Source organism: Triturus cristatus, chromosome 2_1 (genome assembly GCF_964204655.1).
Source record: "Triturus cristatus chromosome 2_1, aTriCri1.1, whole genome shotgun sequence".
Lineage (NCBI taxonomy): Eukaryota > Metazoa > Chordata > Amphibia > Caudata > Salamandridae > Triturus > Triturus cristatus.
In genome coordinates, this window is record NC_140581.1 from 306,417,979 (window position 1) to 306,441,964 (window position 23,986).

The window sequence follows — 23,986 nt, forward strand, 5'->3', positions numbered from 1 at the left end:
TTGTGGGCAGTCTTTCCAATACACTATTCTGATTACCACCACACTCCAGGATATCATCCCCAATGCCCTCAAATATTTACAAATGGATTTAGGTTCATCCCTAGTAGTTTATATCATGATCCCATATATATCCCTAATTATAGTTTTGGGGTAGATGCTCATTTTTGTACACACTGGCATATAAAGGACGGCATAGAAGTAATGTTACAAACATACGGAGGGAGGACCTGTCTGAAAGTCATGAGCAGTGCCATGACGAGGTGCATAGCCTACAACAAGAGTTTCAGGAAGGCATTCAATTGTTAAAGTCCATGATTCCCAGTTCAAGTCTCGGTGGCTCCGCGCAACATCCTGATCTTCTATGCAAATCACTCTCCTGGTGATAAATTGTTATATAAATATGCTGCAAGAGTAAAAGGCAAAACTTTATGAAGATACAGTCACACCAAAGTGGATGTTTACAGTAATTCGGCAGCGGGAAACTTGAGAAGCAGGAACAAGCATTGGTAAATGCAGGAAAATATGCTATAGCCAATAGAAATGGAGGAAAACTAAGTGGCACGCACACGAACCAATGAAAAGCCATCAAAAAGAGGAGATTCCGGATGGAAGTCCCTTTAAAGTTTATATTAAAAACAATGCGCTGTGCAGGTAAAACCTAAAAAGGAAAAGAGCAATATAAATTTATGTCAAAGCAAGCAGTGAAATTCAGAAAAATTGAGGGAAGTAAATATCAACAGAAAGAAGGGAAAGAGGCGTCAACACCCTTCAGCCCCGACTGGAAATTAAAGCAATGTTAACATCTGAAACCAGAGAAGGTGTATCCTGTTACCTCTTTGGGTGTACTGTGAATAGCCACACTCCCATCCTTGTTGTACTTGATAGGCGCCCCTCCCTCTTGTATCAAAGTTCCATAACCAGTTGCAGTGAAGAATGCTGGAATTCCTGCTCCTCCTGCACGCATGCGCTCAGCAAGAGTACCCTACAGGAAACAAAAGCCATGAGTGAAACATACTCTTGCGTTTCACTTTAACGTATAATTTCAAAGTACATTGGTAACAAAGCATTGGCAAAACCAATAGGTTTGGCAAGCTAGTGCAATGGTTAATCTTCTATTTTTATTTGCATGAGACACAAAAAGAAAAAGAAAACAAAAGAAAGCATGCCACCTCCTAAGGGTGGCTGCAATGTGCTTGCAATAAAACTTTGAAATAAACAAATAACACAGATGTGACTGTTTTACCATTGATGCAATCCTTTCAGATGGGCCATGCATTTTATTATTACTACTTGTGATGGAGACAATACACTATCACCACTTAACCAAGGATTAAATGTTCAGGCAGCTATATTGTCACTTAAAGACTTTAGCCCCCCCTCCAACGTACAGTTCTTACAACAGCATTGTGGTGGTTCTGATTGTCATACTCTGTGTGGTTCAGCAGGACCTGGGGCTACCATCAGCAAAGATCTCACCGCGCGGTGTTGGGCTCTCTGTCCTGCCCCTAGCATCTCAGCAGTTTGGCGGGGCACGTGCAGCTCACTGGCGATGAAGTTTGCCATGCAGGTGACCTCAAGCAATCCTATGCTTGTGCTCAGGCTGGCAAGGTCCTGACTGTCTCACTGCCAAATTTTACTTGTTACATCCCTCATCAGCCAGGCTAGCTTGAATTCAGTGGCAAAGTGAGTAAAGGACCCACGTCTGGGCATACCCTAGCCACTTAGGGCGAAAATAGCAAACACAATAAGAACGCCTCCAAAGCAGTACGGGCCATGCTGCACTCTCACCATGACTCGACTCCGCAGCCCTCGACTCCTCCCAGCAGCGTATCCTTAGTGTTACGATATTCATGTATCCCTCTACACTATAACCCAAACTGTACCATTAACAGTAGCCGGAATGCAATGCACACAGTGTCATATGCTGCCTCCAGGACCAGTCACTATTGATGTAGCCTTACAAACAGCACTAGTATAACATCATAATGCATATAAGTTTGGAACATAAAGAAGATAAAGATCAGCGTGCATGAAACTCTAAAATAGATTCATCAAAAAAAGTTGTGTGCAGACTGATCAAAGGAGGAGGACGTACTATGAGTGCCCAAAATTTAATTTTCCTTGAAATGGAGTTAATGGACTAAGCAAATATAATAGTTGCCAATCTATGTCATTATAATCTTCACCTTGTACTCTGCGTTTCTTAAAAATGAATCTAATTCAACTATATTTTCAGTTATAAAATAGATGCCCAGGTCTAGTATTATGTGTCCATTCTAGATTTCAACAAAAGGTTTTAAATATCTGGGTGATCTATGTATCTAATGAAATGTTTGGTGTTCTTGGGCTTAATGTTTTACATACGTTGGTATGCTTCAGAGAGAATGTACTACACTTGAGGTCGCTTCCTCTCTCTTTGATGGGATGAAATCAGACACTTTATTCAAAATAATCACTCATCCTAAAATGCTACATTTATCCTTCAGGATACACCATTCAAGATTATGGAGGACTTTAGGCTTGATTCCATCACTGACATTATGCAGAGTAGTGTTTGATAGACGAGAGCATTGCCAGACATGCAAAAGTACTACCGAGTCTCTGCCCTTTATCCTTAAAGAATGTGTGCTCTCATCTACGAAAGAACCATCTCGAATGGCTGAGCAGCATGCTTTAGGCCTCCGGGAGAACCTGAAGCTTATATATAGTGGACATGTTTGTTTGCGATCACCCACCAGGATAGTGATCCACACGCAAATAAACTACAAATGTTTTGGGATGTATCGGGAGGTCACTTGAGAAAAACCTTTATGGGACAATGGGTCCTTTGACTACTATGAACTACTGATCCACTACTCTGGTCCCTTAAGTTGCTACGGTACTGGAATCATTGTAGCGAGGTAGCTGCATGCTCTTCCAGAATCCAAATATATCTTAGAGGATGCCAAGGCAGGCTTTAGTCCCAATCACAGCACCAAAGTTGTCTCTCTATCAGTCCTACACGAACTTAAGACTTACGTTTGACTCCTCTCTTCACATAGAAAAGCAGATTGCCCCAGTAACATTGGTCTGCAATTTTTACCTTAGGAAACTCCACCCTGGGTGCCCTTTGGTTTTAGGAGAGCAAACATACTAATATGGCATTTAATGGTTCGTGGCTCTAACATTAAAGTTGCATCTACTTGGGTTTTAACTCTTAGTCAGTCAACTTGAGACTATTTAAAATTAGGTTGGTCATTTGGTATTGGCTGCTTCCTGGTTCAGCTGCACTAACCCAATCTTGAGATCACTTTACTGGCTCCCCCATACAGACTCTCATAACCTTCAAAGCATTAAGAATAGCTGAACGTTGAATTAATGGAAAAACCACCAGATTAATTTCTAGCCAACCAATCAGATGTTGCCCAAAAAGATCACTTCCTTCTGCCAACCAAACGATCTTCCATTATCCAAGATTGCACAGGGCCCACCTAAAGCCCTAAAGAGGTTTCAGTTTTTCTGCATTTCCAATGACACGGTCACTGCTGCAATGCTTACAGTGTGGACGACAGCATGTACCTACAATGGTCACTCTGGTCTATTCTTGCACACATGCCTGGTGGTGCCCAGATATTTTTGGAACTGCCTCAATGTAAGGTAATGTTTTGTCAACATAAGCGAGTGTTGATAATCCATATATCCAAAAGTAACCTTCAAGTTAATTGAATAACCAAAACATATAGGTTTAGGAACTGTTTTCCAAGGACCATGTCCTTTTAGTAGAGGGTGGAATACTTCATGGTGCTACCAAATACTACACGCAGGTACAAGTGTTCAAGTATTCACTCAAGTGGGCTCAATGGGCACTGAAGACTGCAGACCACGCCATATAAATATAGTCTTAGTACCCAGTGGGCAGAGCAAAAGACTGAAAGGGACACCCTCCACTGCTCATTTCCTGATAAAGAGGGTGGAATTTGTTTCAAACTAGGATAAGGGGTGGAGATGAAACACAAATGTTTTATTTGCAAATCATCACATATTCAAGATACACTTCTATAGTAGTTTTAAAGTAATATTTTTAAAGAATTTCAGGGAAGGGATCATGCAGGATGCCCCTGGAAAAACACAATCATCAGAAATAATGTACTGTTGACAGCAAATTAAATGGTACATAATCTATGATCAGGCATAGTAATCAAGAATTTCATATTAGGTTGAATTGGGAAACAGTCGGAACACCGCGGTCTAAACCACAAGTGTTCCGACTCTGCAAGCTAAACCACGCTTGCCTTAACCACACATATGCCTTAACCACGCATGTGCGAGGTTAAGGCAATGTGCGGTCTAGCGGCTGGCTGCATTGGATGGAAGCAGGAAGACCTTGCAGGGAGAGCTCTGCGGTGAGGTAAGTGGGTTGAGCGTAGGTTTGTGGGATGGGGTGTGGTCGGGGGTAGTTTTCTGGGCTTGGGGTGAGTCAGGCTAGTTTTGTGGGCTGATGCGTCAGGGGTGGGTCAGGGGTTGTTTTGTGGGCTCGGGTGGGATGTGGATAGTTTTGTAGGCTGGGGGTGGGTCGGGGTAGTTTTGTGGGCTGGGGTTGGTTTGGGTGTAGTTTTCTGGGGTGGGGTGGGTCAGGTTGTTTTGCGGGCTGGGGGTGGTTCGGTGGTTTTGTGGGCTAGGGGTGGTCAGTGTAGTTTTCTAGGCTGGTGTGGTTCGGGGGTAGTTTTGTAGGCTGGGGGTTTGGGTAGTTTAGAGGTCTGGGGTGGTTCGGTGTAGTTTTCTGGGCTGGAGGTGGGTCGGGGTAGTTTTCAGGGCTGGGGGGGTTGGAGGTAGTTTTCAAGGCTGGAGGTCAGGGATAGTTTTCAGGGCTGGGGTGTGGTCAGGGGTAGTTTTCTGGGCTAAGGGGTCAGGGGTAGTTTTCAGGGCTGGGGGTCAGGGGTAGTTTTCAGGGGTATGGGGTAGTTTTCAGGGTAAGGAGGCCATAGGTAGTTTTCAGGGCTAGGGGGTCAGGGGTAGTTTTCTGGGCTAAGGGGTCAGGGGTAGTTTTCTGGGCTGGGGGTCAGGGGTAGTTTTCAGGGCTTTGGGGTCAGGGGTAGTTTTCAGGGCTAAGGGGTCAGGGGTAGATTTCAGGGCAAGGGGGTCATAGGTAGTTTTCAGCGCTAGGGGGTCAGGGGTAGTTTTCAGGGCTAAGGGGTCAGGGGTAGTTTTTAGGGGTGGGGGAGGGTCAGATAGTTTTTTTTTTTTTTAATTAGGAGTTACGGTATTAAGCCTCAGGGCAAGGGAGGGGAATGGGTAGTCGGGTCGTTTTTAGAGCTTAGGAGAGGGCGGGCAGTTTTTAGGGCTGGGTCAGGTTGAGAGACAGAGTTTTAGGCCTGCGGCCAGTAGGAGTGGACAGCGTGGTATTTGGGAGGGGGTAGGTGTATTTGGACCTCTGGGCGGGTAGGAGGGGGGAGATTTTGGCTTAGGGAGGTGGGTCGCAACCTGAGCTGCACATACCCCTTTACCATTCATGCCTTTACCACGAAGATAGGTGCTAAAGCCATGCATGGTAAAGGAATGCGCGTAAAGACGCGGTGGTTAAGACCATGTTGTTTAGGCATGCGTGGTTAGAGAATTCGTGGTTCCGACATACAACCACTTCGTATCTGAAAAGGGTGCTCGCGTGGATGTTTAATGTGGCAGTATTTGTACTTAACACGTTCAGCAATCTCTCTGTTACAAAAAGTGCTCTCTGCTAAGCAATGTTTGCAACAGCACATAAAAAAAACACTAAAAATCCAAACTACTGCAACACAGTAGATAACGTGTTACTAGAAGACACAAGGTGGCAAACTGAGCAGATTATTGTTATATGTCATAACCTGCTGTTCCTCTGTTTATCTCGTGCTTGCATGCACGAGATCATGTTATTTTAAAAACCCTTTGGTTCATGGCACGATCACAGTGTTCTAGAATAGAACATGTGATCGGTCCCATGAACCAAGAGGCGACAGTTGTTGGAGTGCTGCTGGAGCTGGAAGCTGTGTAACCAGCGGCGCTTCCTTTTCTTACCTATGGATTAAATCTCGTTTTAAATCCACTCACGACTATTGGATTTACTCAACAATTATTGTCACTATATTTTATAGAAATGTATTTCTAAACATTGTGAGGAAAGATAGAAAATCAGGAGTTCCAAAAACAAATGGGTTTCTTTTCGCCAGCAAGACTAACAGGATGCTGTATACATGTATAAGACCCAGCTGCTGGTCTAGTGCATTGGAATTTACCCAAGATTTTTATTTCACATTTCAACCTTCTCTGGTTGCATCGCAGAAGAACCTCCAAGCTGCAGCTCAGCCATGAAATACCTTAGATCTCAAACAGCAGCCCCTGGGGGGACAGGGAGGGGGCGGATTTCCGCATTGTTCGGGCTATGTATGCATCTAATCGCCCTTAATGCCATGGCGCTTTGTCCATCTTCTCCCAGGATGTCCCTTTCAAAAGCAGCCTTTCGCGCCCATACCGCGTCGTTCATTGTTATCTCACAATTCTTTGGTTTTGGCGCCTCGGGCCCCGCCGCTCCATTCAGACTCGTCAGTCTCAAAGAAAGGGGGTTGAAAAGCAGGGCGTCAATCGAGTGTCTAACCGAACGTATTTTTACAGGAATGCCGCTGCACGAGCTATTTTTACGAATAAAAATATACGTTTCTTCTTAGTCCACCTCTAAACGCTCAAAGCGCACCGTTCAGCATCTGTGACGAGTGCACTCGGTATTTCTCGTGGCTTGAAACAGCTGTAGAGCCGGCGGAGGGAGTTTTCTCACAGTGAGTCACGCAGCTGAAGGGAGGTTTAACAAAATCTAAAGCTTTCACTTGTTGAACCCGGAAGCTGTGTTTGCTTCTACACATCGCATTCTCCTTTAACAATATATTGTATTTATGCAGAATTATAACGAAGCAATTTATATCATAGTGTTAGCTGGCGGAGGACGTAAACGGGGAAGAGGAGGTAGCAAAGAAAATAAACAACTGAATCAAACAAGTTAATTAAATATACAGAAGCAAGCGACCACACAACTGGGGGATGCGGCAAGGGTTGTGTGTTTAAAAATAAAGAAGACAATACAATGGCCAGATGATGAGAATTTCTAAACCCGGCTAGTAATCGATCCGAGATAAAAACGTGCAGGCATCTTTCATAAGACAAGGAAGAAAGTTACCGATGCATGCAGGTGCATAGTTTCCAAGGAAAAGAACGAACCCAAGGCGTCCATCTTACCTGAGGCACGAGCTCCACTTCCAATTCCCCGGCTAGATACTGTCGTTCAAATTCTGCATTCTCTCCAACATATGACGCTACCATGCGTTTTATCTGTTTAGTGTGCAGTAATAGGCCCAAGCCAAAATTGTCCACACTATATGTATAAAAAAATAAAAATAAATTAAAAGCAAATAATTATAAATTTTTTAGGCCTTGTCTACATACCGTTTTGGCCAGAGCTATTGCCACCATACAACAAAATAAACACTTGACACATGCATACATATATAAAGAAAGGGGGCTTTTGGATGCTCTTTTCAGCCATTGGCTACAGTCATTTAGCTGGCGTTAGGTATTAGCTAGGGTGACCATAATGTTAAAGCCAAAAACCGGGACATTTCCCCAAAATAGAAGGAGGACTACAATTTTACTTCAACCCAGCACACAGAATGACAGTGCTCCTTAGCAGAGAATTACAGACGAGTCAGTAAGAACATTCATAAAATGCAATTTTTAGAGCCAGTAGCATACCTGTTAATTAAATTGCTTTCTTATAACATCTGCTAACTATCCCTGCTTTGCAAAACATAAAAAGATACCTCCCAACATTTTTAGCCAACCCCCTGTAAAAACCGGGAAATTAGCTTAATTTCCTGAAATCTGCTGGGACAGCTGGCAAAAAAACAGGACTGTCGAGGCAAATCAGAGACGCCTGGTCACCCTAGTATTAGCTCATACGGCTGTCCATCCGCGTTATATCAGCCCACAGCATTACGCGGATTTGAACACCAGCAAAATAGTGCCTCTCCATCTTCTTGCACAAGTACTTAAACTGCCAGAATAATCCCTCCCACCCAGCTTGTACACACCCTTCGGCTCTTTCAAATTGCAGCTAGTGTAGTGAAATGACCCCCACACAATGCACAGCTAGGAGATCCTGCCCCCCTTTTCACTAATGCTGAACTTGCTCCATTTAGCTCTGGGAGCTTGGCAATCAGCAAGTGCAATAAAAGTGCTTACTTTCTTCGACATTCTACTAGCGCAAGGTTCTGCTGGCCACTGAGTTCACTTTAATGCACCTCCACCAATAGAATGGGGTGGCTGTGGAGACCATCCCCAAGATATAGGAACACTGCTGGTTGGTGACAGCAAGGACTCAACCTTCTTTCATTTGTCTAATGTGCTCAGCACCCACAAACAGGAGTCCTTCATTTCCTTTGCGTGCATGTTGTGAATTGTGGGATGAGACGTAGCACATGCTGCTTTCCTGTGCTATGTATACAAGTGAGGGCCTACAGATGGAAGTTGTTCCTCCATCTTGCCTTGTGAACATGGCATTCTCTACAGTTTCTACGAATTATGAAAATAAACGGTTGCACTCCTCTATGGTAATTGCGTAATCCAACGATAATCAGAATGTAAATACTTTGTGGGTGCTGTTGAGTATCACCCCCTGATCATGGGGCGTTGTGGAATATCAGATGTGGTCCTTACTGTCTGGAAGGACAAACTTGTATGAGCACTCCTTTTAGCGAAATCAAATCGCCTTAAATAATTACTATACCATTCTCCTTGATTCACTTTGGTTTATTTAACTGCATATTCCAATAGGGAAATACGTTATCCTTGTTATGTAGAATTCTTTAGATCATAGTAATAATGTCACAATGTTTGACAATCCATTATTGTTTGGTTCACAGGGTTGAGAATGAAATTCCCCGATGCATTTCGTGTCCAGCCCTTCCTCAGGGGGTTCTCCCTGTAATAAATCAAAAATGCGTACTTTGATCCAAGATCCAGAATGCGATTCTGTGATTTTAAAAGACACGGTGCACAATAGCATTCCCGTAAAGTCAATCGAAAGTAACGTGAACGGATTCAATTATGCGCGATATTCATGCATTTTGTGAACGAAAATATCACAAGCATTAGATGTAAGCGGAATGAAAAATAAATAATAAAATGTGTATTGTTAAAAGGCACGAGGTGCACGATATCTAGCCGGTGAGATCAAACGGTGTTTACGTGCGTGTGTGTTAATAAAGTTGTGCGAATGGCGGGTGTTTTAAATGACGAGAATATCGCCAATCATTATATTCTACCAAATGGAAGTTGTTCCTCCATCCTGCCTTGTGAACATGGCATTCTCCACAGTTTCCACATGAAGAGGCCTGTAGACCACCTTGGAGGATTTATAGAATGCACATTCTGCTCTGAAAGGCCAGTTATGCTAATGAAAAAAAGGAATTAAAATTTCTGCTGTGGCAGCTCTTTTTGTAGTCCTTCCCAGCAACAAGTAAGTCTCCTTCTTGTAGAGTAGCTATATCCTTTGATCATATATGACTTAGTTCCACACTGTTTTATAATGCCTTGAATGTAGTTTGAAGATCAAAGCCTCAACCCAGTATATCCACCACTTCCTACTCTGAATACAGATTCCTTTAACTAGTTAGTGGCTCCTCCCACCTCATCTTTATGGATAAATCCCAAGAAGATATGCCTGGCTCTGGAAGTCCAAAGATAATTGATTTTGAAAATTGCAATCCTTTTGAATGGCCTTGGCTTCCTGTTAGTCTTCCAAAATGGTTAAAAACTGCTCCTTTAGGTCCAGTTTCATATACTCCTCTTAATTTTTGGAGAGGGCCTGCAAAATTAGCAGAGGTACATGTGGTGAGGAACAAGTCTTTGGAAGCAGATATTTCATCCTCACTCCCGTCTTCCTCCCATCCTACTCTCACCAATGCTGGGAACAAGCTTAGGACTTAAGAGTAGGCGTTCTGTGGTTATCTGCCCTTAAAGAACTGGAATACCAGTATGGAGAGGAGCTGCCCAGACAGAAGGACACGTGCTTGGTCCAATGGACCTCATGAAGATCATATCAAGCAACATGAACCTTGCAGACCTTGTCATCTACTTTTGCTAAATACAATACAAAATTACTCCAGGGCCGAAGCGGCAGTAGTTCTAGAAGCATAAATAAACAGTGATAAAGAATGCTGTGGAATAACAGCATCACAAATCAAGATACAAATAGCCAAAGGAAGGCTGGAAGGTGCCCAAGGCCTAACGCAATACCACCAATTCTGTACAAACATGACTCAGAGTATTGGCACAAAGCACTTGTGCCAGTCTTCAATGACATACAGGAAACACACACTATCCCAGAATCTACGATCAGCCCAATCTACAAGCAGGGTGATAAGACCAAGACTAACAACTATCAAATTGTTGCTAAATCGACATAGAAGCTAAGTATTACGCAGGAGCAATCCTGGAAGAATTAACAACTTGGGCCTCATCAAAATCCATCATCCCCACAAACCAGACTGGGTTCTGCAGACGGCTGGGAACCACCACTAACATCTTGGACCTGGCACTACTGATTGATGCAGCCAAAGAGGCAAAGCAGCCGCTATTTTTATGCTTCATTGACTATAGTACAGCATTTGATCACATAGACCGTGCTGGATTATGGCAGAACCTGGAAAAATGGGGGAAATCGAGGGCCCTCTTAAACCAGTTGATCTTTCTACACATGGACACCCGGGTCAAAATAAAACTGGGTGCGAGGACGCATATTTCTAGGCAAATTAACACCTACAAAGGGCTAAAACAAGGGTGTGTCTTAGCACCCCTGCTTTTTAACCTCTTCATGGCAGTTAAAATGCCCCCTTCCAACCTCTTGGTGTTAATAAGGCGAACGGCAAATGGCCTGCAGCATCTTCTGAACACCACTAACAACTTATCGCAAGCCAATGCATTAAGCATCAACCAAAACAAAAATTACCGTGAATTACACCAGGAAGAAAAAGCTTCCTGGTAACTGGATGGGCACCGCCTAGACTCGGTCACTGAATATAAATACCTTCGAGTCTTACTGGACAGCAGAGACTCGTACAAACCCCAGCTGGAGGCACTGCGCCGGTAGGGCACCACAACTTTAGCAATGAGGACATTAAGGAAAGCTCTGCCAGATTTAGCCCTAGATCCTCTATTACAGGTTATCCAAGCAAAACTACTACCAATGCTAACATATGGGAGAAAATTAATGCAAGGGAGAGATGCAATAGCTCTGAACAAAATAATCACTAGTGCTTACAGAGCGTTCTTTCAACTCCTGACCTACGGTGTTACCTGCTCAAATTTGCTTAGAATTTGGTTTACAGAAGCAGTCAGTGGAAAGGAGAGGGGCATACATAAGAAGCTGTCATAATATTAGAGGAGCTGAGCCAGGAACATTAAATTCACACATCTGGAGCGAATTGACATCCAGCGAAACCTCACCCGCTAGAGAGTACCTGCTCGACACATTATCAAAACTGGGGCTAACTAGTCTATGGGCCATCTCTACAAGCCATCAGTGATTCAAAAGGTTGTAACAAAAGCAACAAAACTATATCCATAATTGAAGACAAGAAACCCTCGCTAATAGGGCACATGGATGGCCAGTGCTTAATGATTGTAATGTTCTTAAACCACAAAGCTATTTAAGCACAGGTTTTAAAACAAAGACGAAAGAAAAATTCTTGAGGTTACATTTGGGCATTTTACCGATTCTCCCCCATTTCCCCCCTAGAAAAGGACATTAGGAGAGTATACTTGCCGCCTCTGTGGAATGGGAAGCGAGGATCTTGTGCAAGTCATCTGTATTTGCCCAAGTATAATAGACAGTAGACGTACTCTACTTTGCCCAATTTTTAAACAGAGCGGCATTAGGACTTGTGGGCAAGCAGTGAAGCTATGCTTCAATTCAACTGCAACTCAACTAAACTTCTGACTTACAAAGTCTTTGATATAGTGGACAAGCGACTCATTTGCAAGTCCCAAAGTGAACAGTGATTGGCTAAATTCACTGGTTATGTTACATCTTGATGCACTGGCACTTTATTTTGGAATGTTCAATTCGGTATATTGATTGGTTAAATTGCATTGATTATGTTTACATCTTGATGCACCAGCAATTTAATTAGGCATAATTCTCTGCGCTTAACAAGACATTAGGATCGAGACCCGGGTGTGGTCCTCCCCTCATGCCGCATTATTAGTGAACTAACTGATAACGAATGTACATTTTGGTGCAACCGCACATGGTGCACAAATCAAAAAGATGAAGGGATTTTGTGCTTTTAATGTAATGTTTATTTTTTAATTGTGAGTTTTGATTAACTGAACAATAAATGTACTGCTACGTTTGCTAGTGGATGAGGAATTGCACAGCACATTCCAAGATTGTGTCTTTGGTAAGCTTTTATCTTACTGTTCCACTTCTTACTCAGTGGAAGCCTGCACCAACTCTTTTTAAGCATGATAGGAACATGGGTGATTTTTGCCTTTTACACAAAGCCTTTGGATTGTCTGAGACAGATCACTTTGATTAAAAAAAGTGTGTTCTTGCTCTGTACTACCTACAGTTCAATTTTAGTCATGCTGTTATGTAAAGGCTTCGACTGGACCCTATCCCCAATTCAGCAATTTTAACAGCTAGATCTAGTGGATGACCAATATATTTGGCCACAATACACTGTTCAAAAGAAATTAACTCCTAAGTTTGATACCCCAATGACCCTCTTTCAGGTGACAGCCCATTTCCAGCATCACTATTCCCCCAGTTCCATCACTTGACTTTAACTGGTCTTGCCCTTAACTCTGTAACGTGCGCCACCACTGACCATCAGGTCTAGTAGCTCCATTAACTATATGGAAACAGCAATTTTAGAAACCAGTTCTTTGGCACCTTAAAACCACAATTTTTCCAACTGAAGGGAACACCTGTTTACTCGTGGTTAGGGCTAAGGGAGTTTAAAGTAAGTATTTGTATTCGGGACATTTTTGGGAGACCTTAAGCAGCCTGGGCTCAAACCCCTATGGCCAGGCCTGGTGGCCAACCTTCTGCGTTGTTCCTTTTTTCCCCCTCTTAGCCACTGCTTTCTCCTTTCTGTTTTGTATTATTTTGAGTAATTTCTCATTGCTTTTTCCCAAGTTTTTACTCTCTTCTTAGTTTAGTAACCTTTTTAAACTACCCTTTAACTCTTTTTCTCTTGTACCATGAACTAGGGACAATGAAGGAGCTTGGACACCTGGCCTGGCCGTAGGGGAGGCAATGTTAACAAACTAGCACAGCATTTTAAAAAACCATTAAAAATCACAGAAAAAAAGCGAAGGTTACTGGGACATTCAAGTTAGCAAACAGAATTTTTTAAAAACCTCAGAAATTCACTGAAAAAGACAAAGGTTACAGGGACGTTATAATTGGGTGCTGAATTTATTAACACAAAGCCATAGAAATTCAGCAGTTATAGATACCAGCCCTAACTATAACTTATACCCCCACAATGCACTGCTTTTGACCACCTATATAACATTTCTCATGACATGGTAAGTGACATCACTGATGACATCTCAAACGACATTGCTGATGACATTATCCACCTAAAGACTCTCACACCCCACTCACAGGGCTATACAAACCTCTCATACACCCACTCACATAACTACTCACACACTCCTACAACTACACACAAAAACACACACAATGTAAAATCCAGTCACACGCCCCTTCACTTACTCATATAGCCAGTCAGACACCCGCTCACTTTCCCATGCAATTACTCACACACCGACTTATACACCCATAACGTAATTCAGCCAGCTACGCAGCCAACTACACAGGCAATACAATCTTCACTTGTTCTTGTACTGACTCAGCCACTCACACACCATACACCCACTCACGAGTAATACAACCACAAAGACACCCAGTTATGCAGACATACAACCACCACCAATACAATGAGTTGCTCACCCCTACAGGTACTTGTACATCCACTCACTTGCCTTTACAAGAAATAACACAAGTTACTCACCCACACAGTTACTCACACACCCACTCATTTAGTCATATAGATACTAACACATACTCATACAAGTATACACTCACCCATACATTCACTGACACCCTCACTCATGCATACAGTCCCTTACACACCCAATAACTCACCCATACAGATACTGACACAGCCTCTAACTCACTCAAAGCTTCACTCACACAGCTAATCACTCAGCCATAGAAACACTCAGTCATTCACTTACCACTACAACTATTGAGAAAAGCACACAACCACACATAGAAATACCAACACATCCACTTGTTTAACTATACAGCTACACAGAAACCCACTCATTCTTTGAAAAAAGCTACTGACACAGCCAGTCACCCTACTGTACTGCCACTCACATAGAAATGCAGACGAAGAAATATCCACTCAGATGACATAAATTTCAAATACTATCACTGATCAATAGCTCTGGAAGAGTATTGATCTAACTTATACAATACCTTAGTATGTATTGTTAACTCATGTAAACATTTTTTTACACATTTACACACACTGGATGTCATCAGTGATTTCATTTGTGAGGTCATGAGTGATGTCACTGACCAGGTCATGAGTGATGCAATATGTGAGGTCATAAGCAGTGCATTTCGGGGACATAAGTTATAGTTAGCTCAGGTAACTAACTGCTTAATTTCAATGGTTTTGTATGAATGAAATCAGAGCCCAACTAGAACGTCCCTGTATCTTTGGTTTTTCAGTGAATTTCTAAGGTTTTTTAAATCCTATTACCTAACTATAACGTCCTTGTAACCTTGAGTGATTTTCAGTGAATTTCCAAGGTTTCTTAAATTTTATTTCTGACCCGAGAGCAGGTGTGTGAGTGCTGGTATTGGTCGGAAAGTAGGTGTTTGAGTGTCTGTATGGGTGTCTGAGTGGGTGTGTGTGTGGATTTGAGTTGTGAGTGGCTGTATGGGTCTGTAAGTGGGGGTGTGCGTAGCTGTGTGGGTGTGTGTGTGAGTGGCTATATAGGTGTGTGGGCGTGCAAGTGGCTGTATGGGTCTGTGAGTAGGTGTGTGAGTGGATATGTAGGTGGGTGCGTGAGTGACTGGATGTGTCTGAGTGCGAGTGGTTTTGTGAGTATGTGAATGACTGTATGGTCTGAAAGTGGCTGTGTGGGTCAGTGAATGGATGTGAGAGTTGCAGAATAGGTGTGTGAGTGGGTGTTTAAGTGACTATGTGGGTGTGTAAGTAGATGTATGAGTGACAGGGCCACAACAGATCCTCACCTACCGCTTTATCCAACAAGAGTCCACAGTTTTGCACAAAAAAAAAAAAAATCGACCCAACTGGAGTACTTTCTACTGGTTAATTACTAAGTGTCACCTCATTGGGTAAATGTCCAGTGTGTATTGTACACTACATCTGCATAATGGACCATGAGAAAATGTCTCCAATGACCTGGTGTGCGTTTCAGCAATGTGATTGTTATTTGTGCGTATTTATCCCGAAATCTGTGAGAACATGAATCATTCTATAGAGAAGACAACAAACTACAAAGAGCTAAATCTCCACCAAACTAGGGTACTTCCTCTTAACTATATGAAGTATGTGCTTCTTTGTTTGATGGAGATGTCCTCATTTTCCTCAGCATCAAGAACGAGTCACCATAATCGGCAAGAAAAACGATGAGGGGCCTTTTGGTAACCTGTTCATCAACGTGGGAAAAGGCTGCAAGTCTGTTGAATATTACTAAGGAAAATGGGGCGGGGTCAAACAGGCAGACCTTGCAGATTATTTTAGCCATTTGCATACTCAGGGTAATTAAAAGGGCGAACCATCGACTCTGCTCTCAAGTCAAGAAAGAACCCACTCGTCAGTCACTACAGATCAGATTGCGGTCCAATAGATCTACCATGCATCACCTCCATCAAGAATTTCAGAGCTTTAGTGCTTGTATGCGGGAAACCAACAAGTGGATGAGGGATAACTGGCTAAAAAGTAATGTGTAGAAAACTGAGATAGGGGATTTTGGAGTGAGCAGTTAAATCTGGACTGACCGCTGGTGGCCAGACACATGTGGGATTTAACCTGTTCCAATAGCGATGTACAAAAACCTGGGTGTTATGTTTGGTAATCCATTAACTTTTGACACCCAGGTTAATTAAAAGGATTAGCTCCTGCTTTTAGATGATCAGAATTTTGAAGAAAATAATATCTTTGCTTGCAGAAGAACTTCGGGTTTCAGTAGTCACTGGACTTGTCAACTCCTGTACAGATTACTGTAAGGTCCTGTATTTATACATCAACCAGCTTTCGTTAAATAAGCTTCAAATCATCCAAAAAGCTGCAGCACGCCTGGTTTTGGGAGTATCCAAACACTCTTCAGTCAGGGAAGGTTTGGGACATCTTAATTGGCTTCCTATAAAGAAATGGGTGCCCTTTAAAGCACTCTGCTCGACACAAAGTTCTCCATTCTCAGGGAGCAAGCGATCCTAGAACCACCCTGAATTGGTACGTTCATAGGAAACCTTTTGAGATCAACAAAACGCCGTTAGGTAGCTGTCCCACGATTTAAGAAAGCTAGGTGTGGGGGAAAGTGCTTTTACAGTTTGGGCGGCCAAGTTGTGGAGTTCCTTTGCTGAACAGATCAGGTGCATGAACTCGCACCATTGTTCTGTAAGCAACTTAAAACATGGCTTTTTCCGGATTAGGCTTCTGTTAGGGAGCATGATTTTGAGTGTGCTTGTTTGGGGTCATCACCGGTCTTTCTGTTAATCATCTGCTCCTTGCACTTTTATGCCTCTTGGTCTAATGTGCTCTAGAAATGTCATAAATGCAAATACAAATAAGTGCTTCCCCTTGAGGTTTAATTTCTGTGGGATGAGCATCAGTGCCATAATGGAACCTCATTTTTTCCAAGAAGATTCCACAGTTTTGCCGAAAATATCTACTCAACTATTATCTAGAACATGGGTACTCACAAACTTTCTCTCGGGGGCCAAATTTACAGTGTGGTTTCTGGCTGAGGGCCGCACCGGTGGGGGCGGGGCCAGTGGGGGAGGGGGCGGGGCTAGAGCAAAAAAAAAACTATGACCATGAGGTTGAACACAGGCCACTGCAGCGGACGCCTTCATCCACTGAGCCACCAGACCCGGTATGCACACATATCTGTCTGTCTGTCTGTCTGTCTGTCTGTCTGTCTGTCTGTCTGTCTGTCTGTCTGTCTGTCTGTCTATCTGTCTGTCTATCTATCTCTCACTCTGTCTCCCGCCCTATCTATCTATCTATCTATCTATCTATCACTCTGTCTCCCGATCTATCTATCTATCTATCTATCTATCTATCTATCTCTCACTCTGTCTCCCGCCCTCTCTATCTATCTATCTATCTATCTATCTATCTATCTATCTATCTATCTATCTCTCTCTCCCTCTGTCTCCCTCCCTCTCCCTCTCTCCCTCTGTCTCCCTCCCTCCCTATCCCTCCCTCTGTCTCCGTCTCCCTCCCTCTGTCTCCGTCTCCCTCCCTCTGTCTCCGTCTCCCTCCCTCTGTCTCCGTCTCCCTCCCTCCCTCCGTCCGTCCGTCTCCCTCCCTCCCTCTGTCTGCCTCCCTCCGTCTCCCTCCCTCTCTCTATTGCTCTCTCTTTCCCTCTGTCTCCCTCACTCTGTCTCCCTCCCTCCCTCCTCCGTTCTCCCTCCATCTCCCTCCCTCCCTCCCCCTCCCTCTGTCTCCCTCTCTCTCTCCCTGTCTTCCCCCCTCTCCCTGTCTTCCTTCTCTCCCTGTCTTCCTCCTCTCCCTGTCTTCCTCCTCTCCCTCTCTCTCCCTCCCTCTCCCTCCCTCTGTCGCACTCTGTCTTCCTCCCGCTGTCACCTCACCCCCTGCTCTCACTCCCTGCTGCCCTCCATCACCTCACCCTGCTGTCCTCTGTCACCTCACCCTGCGCTGAGACGGCTTCCAGGGAACGCACACGGCCGCCGCACCCAAGTACTTCACAGGTCTTTTAAAGACCATTCACTTGTTAATGAGACTTTGTTGTATTTCACCTCTTCTTAGCGCCCCTGCATCTCCCCTCAATCAGAGGGGAGATGCAGGGGCGCTAAGAAGAGGTGAAATACAACAAAGCCTCATTAACAAGTAAATGGCCTTTAAAAGAATCGCCCGGCCTCACAGCTCCGCGCTGCTGTAACCGGCGGTGTTGCTGACAAGCACAGGGCACAGGCACTATGTCTGCAAGGTCCGCGGGCCGCCAAGGAAGGCTTGCCGGGCCGCTGACGGCCCGCGGGCCGTACTATGAGTACCCGTGATCTAGAAGTTTATAAAAAAATGTTTTTTGGCTCTGGCAGGATTTCTGGGCGACTACAGCACAAGCCATAAGAGTCAGGGTATTCCTACCCTGCCGCAGTCTCTTTAAAAAAAAAAAAAAAAATGTTTGTTTGACTCAAAGTCCCAAGATGGCTGGAAGTGTTGGCAACCAATCAATCAGATTTCTGCACGAGATCGGTAAGATTTGCAGAGAGTTTGCGCCTTTAGGTATACAAATTTGTATTTCCTTTAATATCTTCAAAACTACAGAATGGATTTACACCAAATATTAAAAATGGAAACCAGGTCCTAAGTAGAACTACCCACTGGCGACCACTTCACAAGTCCACCAGTAACTCGCCTGCACTCAGGGCGGGTGTCTCCAGTACATGAGGGTAGACTCACAATATCTGAATTTCAAACATCCAACAAGGATAGACATGGAGCACTAAGGGGCGGAGAAATCTTTAATTTTAATGCAAGTAGACACGTTTCAGCATTCACTTTTCTCAATACTCACCAAATAACATGTCATGCATCAATATAATGCTTTTAGATTCAATAGTTGCATTATCATTGGATGGTTACTAGTAAAAACACGAAAAAGGACTACTGCCATAGCAAGGGCAATTCTATAACTTCACATGACTCATGAACAATTATTGAACATTCTTCATTTAGAACATCCACATAAGTGTGGAAATATGGAGTAAAGAGGTCTTGGTTCATACTGCTTTCAGTGTGACATGAAACACATCTATTTGCATTAAAATGACAGAATTCTCAGCCTGTGCGTGCTCTGTGCCTACCCTTGTTGGATGTTTGAAAAGCATATCATTATGTTTATATACAGTTACCAGATATATACTTACCATTTCGTTGTAAAGGAATGCGTGCTAAAGACACATGCATGGTAACGGCATATGCATGGTAACGGCATATGCGTGGTTACGGCATATGCGTTGTAAATGCCGGGAGTAAAAGCAGTTTTCCTGCTAGAGGTGATGACGGGCAACAAGATACAAACATTTATCATAACTTGGTCACAAACACTCCTGATTCCTTTGGTAAGTTGCATGACTCATTGGAGGAAGATCTAGGCTCCCTGACAGAAGATTGGAGAGAGGTGCAGGCATCCCCCCTGAGATTGCTTCACAATTCTATGCCGTACGGTTAAAGTATCTACATCTGGCATATTTCTTATGCAACAGACTCTGGAAAATGGGAGAAGTTGCCTCACCACTACGTTTAAGATGCTTATCCCAGAAGGGAGAGCTCTTTCATACGATCTGTAGGTGAGGAAAGTTGGCTTCCTTTTGGGAGGGAGTGCTCACATGCCTGGCTGTGGTGCTGGGTTGAAGTTGACCAAATATCCCAACAAATGACTCTACTGCATATCACAACAGACATTGATAGCAACAGATATAATATGGCCATGCCATAGTTGGGATTGATGGTGTCCAAGGAGGATATAGCTAGAGAATGGGAGGTCCCAGAGCCCCTAACTCTAGAGGGGTGGAAGGAAGGCCTGGACTACTGTATGACCATTTAGAGGCCCGTATATACTGCCAAGGGATGCCCTTACAAATATATTTTTTTAAAACTTGAGGTAATGGCGTCAATACAGATGCATCCTCCTTTAACATTGTAACAAGCGATCTTGGACCCAGACAATGAAACAAGTGACTTGGAGGCGGATTTGGTCCCAACATTTTTTCTTGTGCGATGGGTCTGGTGGTGGTGATCAGGGATTGCTTAAGGTGACAGTTACGGACTGTAGGTGTGCCTCCCATGTGTATTTGCCTACCTGACTGTGAACCTAACATTTCTGAAAATGAAAAAATCCTGAAAAAATATTTGGGGGGGGGGGGGGGGGGTGAAGTAGCTGATCACAGAAAAAACCTAGCAGTACCTAAAAGAGCACTGGGTGACCTGGGTCCTAGTGGCCCTTGAAACCAAGCAAGCATGGTTAAAGACAGAATCCTTAGGGCAACACAACAGACCAAAATGGATAGGTTTGCTAGTGGGGCAAGTGGAGGACCAGCAGATGAGCAAGAGGCCCCACAGAAACCGGCCCAGCATGGAAAAACCAACGCCAACCCAAATTCTAGCAGCTATTGAAACCTCAAGATATACGCTAGGTACAGAAGTCAACACCATCTCAGCGTAATAGTAATAATACTTTGTTTAGCACAAAATTATTGAACTTTCTTGGCACCGAATGCCATCCGGATGAAGAGGAGACAATCTGTCGGAGTGAAGAAATGGTAAGGTTATTTGTTTAGCACACAATACTTTTGTAGCACTAGTGAAGTTACTCTTAACCAACCTAAACATAGTACGTTAAAGATTACACTTAGATGAGAAATGAGTAGAAATACAAAAGACTAGGGTGACAGAGCTGAATATGATTGTCAGCTCCCAGACTATAAAATGGACGTGAGCCACTGGTGGAAGCTCCTACTCTTGCTGATGGGCAGAGCTGCCCTATACAAAATGATTACTCTACCGCAAGCTCCTTTATATATGCTTCCGAACATCCTCTATGATGCGCCAGAGACGTTCTTCCAAGAGGTAGGAGCAACAACCAGACTGCTTCTTTGGGATGGGGGGGACCTACGTATAGCTCTGTCGACACTTACGAGAAGCCCATTCGAGGGAGGGATCGCCCTCCCGAACCCTAGTCTGTACTATTGGGTCACCCAAATGCTGGTAATCAATGGGTGGTTCTTTGAATCCCAACAGGAGTCAGACATACAGGCAGACAGGCACAATACACAACCGGGGGGGCTATTTACGTCGACTCTATAGCATTAGCCCACCGCACCTACTGACTAACCCCACATACATGATGATCAGTAAATAAATAAATCCGTATCTGGCCGCATGCTACTAAGACTGGGGTGGGTGGGTAAACTGATGCTGGAGACCCCCCTTTGGGAATCAGGGAAACTGGCAGACCTGAAACGACTAAAGGGACACAATCAATGGGACACAATAGGGATCTTCAAGCTGAGGGATGTGTGGGGTTGGTGAGGGGATTCTCCCATTTGAGAAACTTCAAAAACAGTATAAGCTGGCCAACACATACGTTACAGATACTTACAACTGAAACATGCCCAGGCGACATATGGGGAGGCCCTGCGGGACACTGCAGACAGAACCCCTCTGGAATATAGAGTGCGGGCAGCCTGCTGCACTGGCAGGGTCCCATATCACCAGAACCCTGCTGAACAACAGTCACTCTCTGCTCTTCTCACTGAAGTAGCGGTGATAAAGAGATCTGGAAACTTTGGAAGACAGACTGGGGAGAGGCATGCAGACACCCGATGGAGGTGGCGATCCGAACAGGGTTCAGACTTGTATAGCTACAGATCTACAAATGCCGTATTACACAAGAACCAGATTGCTTCTATGGGAAAGTCTCATACAGACAGATGTCCGAGGAGGTACGGTCAATTGGGTACACGAATACACACACTGTGGGGCTGCCAGAGGTTTCAACCCCATTTGGCAAGCGACTCTCAGATCACCAGGAAGGAGATAACACTGCGATAGGCATTGGCAATATAAGAGATACGGGAGAAAATCAGACACACTTCAAATATACAATGCAACATCACCCTCATAGTGGCCAGAAGGGATATGGTGCAACTATGGGGTAGAGGGACCAGCCCCACCATTGAAAAATGGGTGGCCAACATGGACTGGTGCATGCATGCCCTGATTTCGGTTTACAAAGCCCGTGGAAATTTGGGGCTTGTGGCAGGAACTCTGAGACCCAGACCGAATCTCCCCTCAGAAGGGGCAACAGAGAGGGGCCAGGGGTAACAGGAGTATAGGGCTTGGGGAAAGTACAGTGTGAGAAATCTCCAGAACATTGTGGGGAGACATGACAGGACTGGGCACTGATCTGATTACTCAACAAACATTTGTGGGGGTGGCGTGATGTGGCTCTGGAACGTGTCAATTTGGCCACTGAAATTTCTGTAAACAGTAAATGGTTTACAGACGGGCGATACAGGTAAGAGCAGTGGGGCAGGGCGGAAATCGACAGACAACGGGAGAGGGAAAAGACCATAAAAACCTTAATGTGGAATGTTGCATGCCTTGATGTGTATGTTAATAGATATAGGGTATACCTTTCCTCAGACGTCCTAGAATATATTGTTCCTTCAACAAAATGCACCTCAAGGGTCAAACTACAGAAGAAATGGAGAGGTTCATTGTACTCCACCACGTACTATGCATAAAGAGGTTTCCCTTTAGATGCCTCCCAGGTTGCCCTTTAGCACCGCTTCTCTAAGGTGGGTGTGGGAGTCAGAGGTTTCCTGCTCTACAGATTACTAAACATCAAGGAACTTTAATTCAAAAACTTATATGCCCTCACCATGGACGATAAGATTTGTTTTAGGACACAGTTAAATATGGGAACATCAAATCCCTAGATGTTCTATCGATGTTGGGAGGGAACTTTAACAGTATACTGTATGGTAAAATAGACAGACACCACCACCCCAAAGAGAACACGCAAAGTCAAGCGAAACTTTAGCCCTAAGGGAGGTTATGAACAGAAAGGGGTACACATCTCTGGAGATTGCTCCACCCAACAAGTAAGAAGTATTCTTGTTATTCTGGTGCATATAGCAAATAAAGCAGATTGGACTGTGTCCGGGTATCTTACGATGTCTGTACGAAGACGAGGAAGCTAGATATTTGGATAGATTCCTTTCTGCTCACTCTCCCCTACTCAAGGAAATTGCAGACCCATGTCTCACTATTAGAATCCCCACATGGAGGATAAATGTGGAAGCACTGAAATATACTCAATGTGTGGCAGACGTACAAAAACGGCAATCACATCATACTAGGTTAGGAACTAGAAATCAACCAAATGACGGGTACTGAATGGGAAGCAGTGTGGTTAACATGAGGGAGGCGTACATGCGTAAAGTATATGGAACCAAAAGTCAACTTCAGGACACCCTGCTGAAGCAGAAGGTCCATACTACAAGCACCAAAGGGTTGTAACTAGGCTAGACATTATGAATACAGAAAGGGGATTGGGGAATATAGGCTGAGACTACACAGAAAGGTCAAGCGCAAGCTGCTGGTCTGAATACTAAAAGTGGAGCAGCCAATAATCTTGAGACTAAAAAGTGAAATTTAAACTGCCACCCAGATCAGTATGAATGAAACTCTTCACGTGCATCAGACATGTCTGTATAAGTCCCCACACATTAACCAGGAACATATCACACATTTCTTCGGGAAGATAATACTCTCTAAACTTGCAATAAAGCAGATAACTGACCTGGAGATGAAACTCAAAACAGAGGAAATAGTTGAGGCAATACAGAACATCTCAGAGGGGAAGCTTTGAGGGAGAGAGGGTGGAGAATGGTCTCCCAGCAGATTTTTACAGTGCTGATGTAGCGCAACTAGCTGACAAATTCTTGGATTTCGTATTTAATGAGGCTGGTGCCAACAGCAAACTCCAAGACACCACGAGGGACACCATAATCGTAATCCTGCCCAAAACGGACAGGGTCCCTGGGAACTACCATCTTACAGGCCTATATTGATGATACAACTGACACTCACATGCTGAACAAAACTACTGGGCA

At 44.0% G+C, this 23,986-nt stretch overlaps 1 protein-coding gene across 2 annotated transcripts in view; it reads right to left on the reverse strand.

Annotated features, from left to right (window-relative positions):
• OXCT1 (3-oxoacid CoA-transferase 1) overlaps nt 1–23,986 on the reverse strand; it is a 458,536-nt gene that overhangs the window by 320,573 nt on the left and 113,977 nt on the right. For both annotated transcript variants that reach the window (XM_085631175.1, XM_085631176.1), the window contains exons 4-5: nt 7,240–7,375; nt 833–982 (exon numbers count right to left, since the gene is read on the reverse strand). In XM_085631175.1, the coding sequence (XP_085487301.1) occupies nt 833–982; nt 7,240–7,375 (286 nt within the window). The remainder of the gene's footprint in view (nt 1–832; nt 983–7,239; nt 7,376–23,986) is intronic.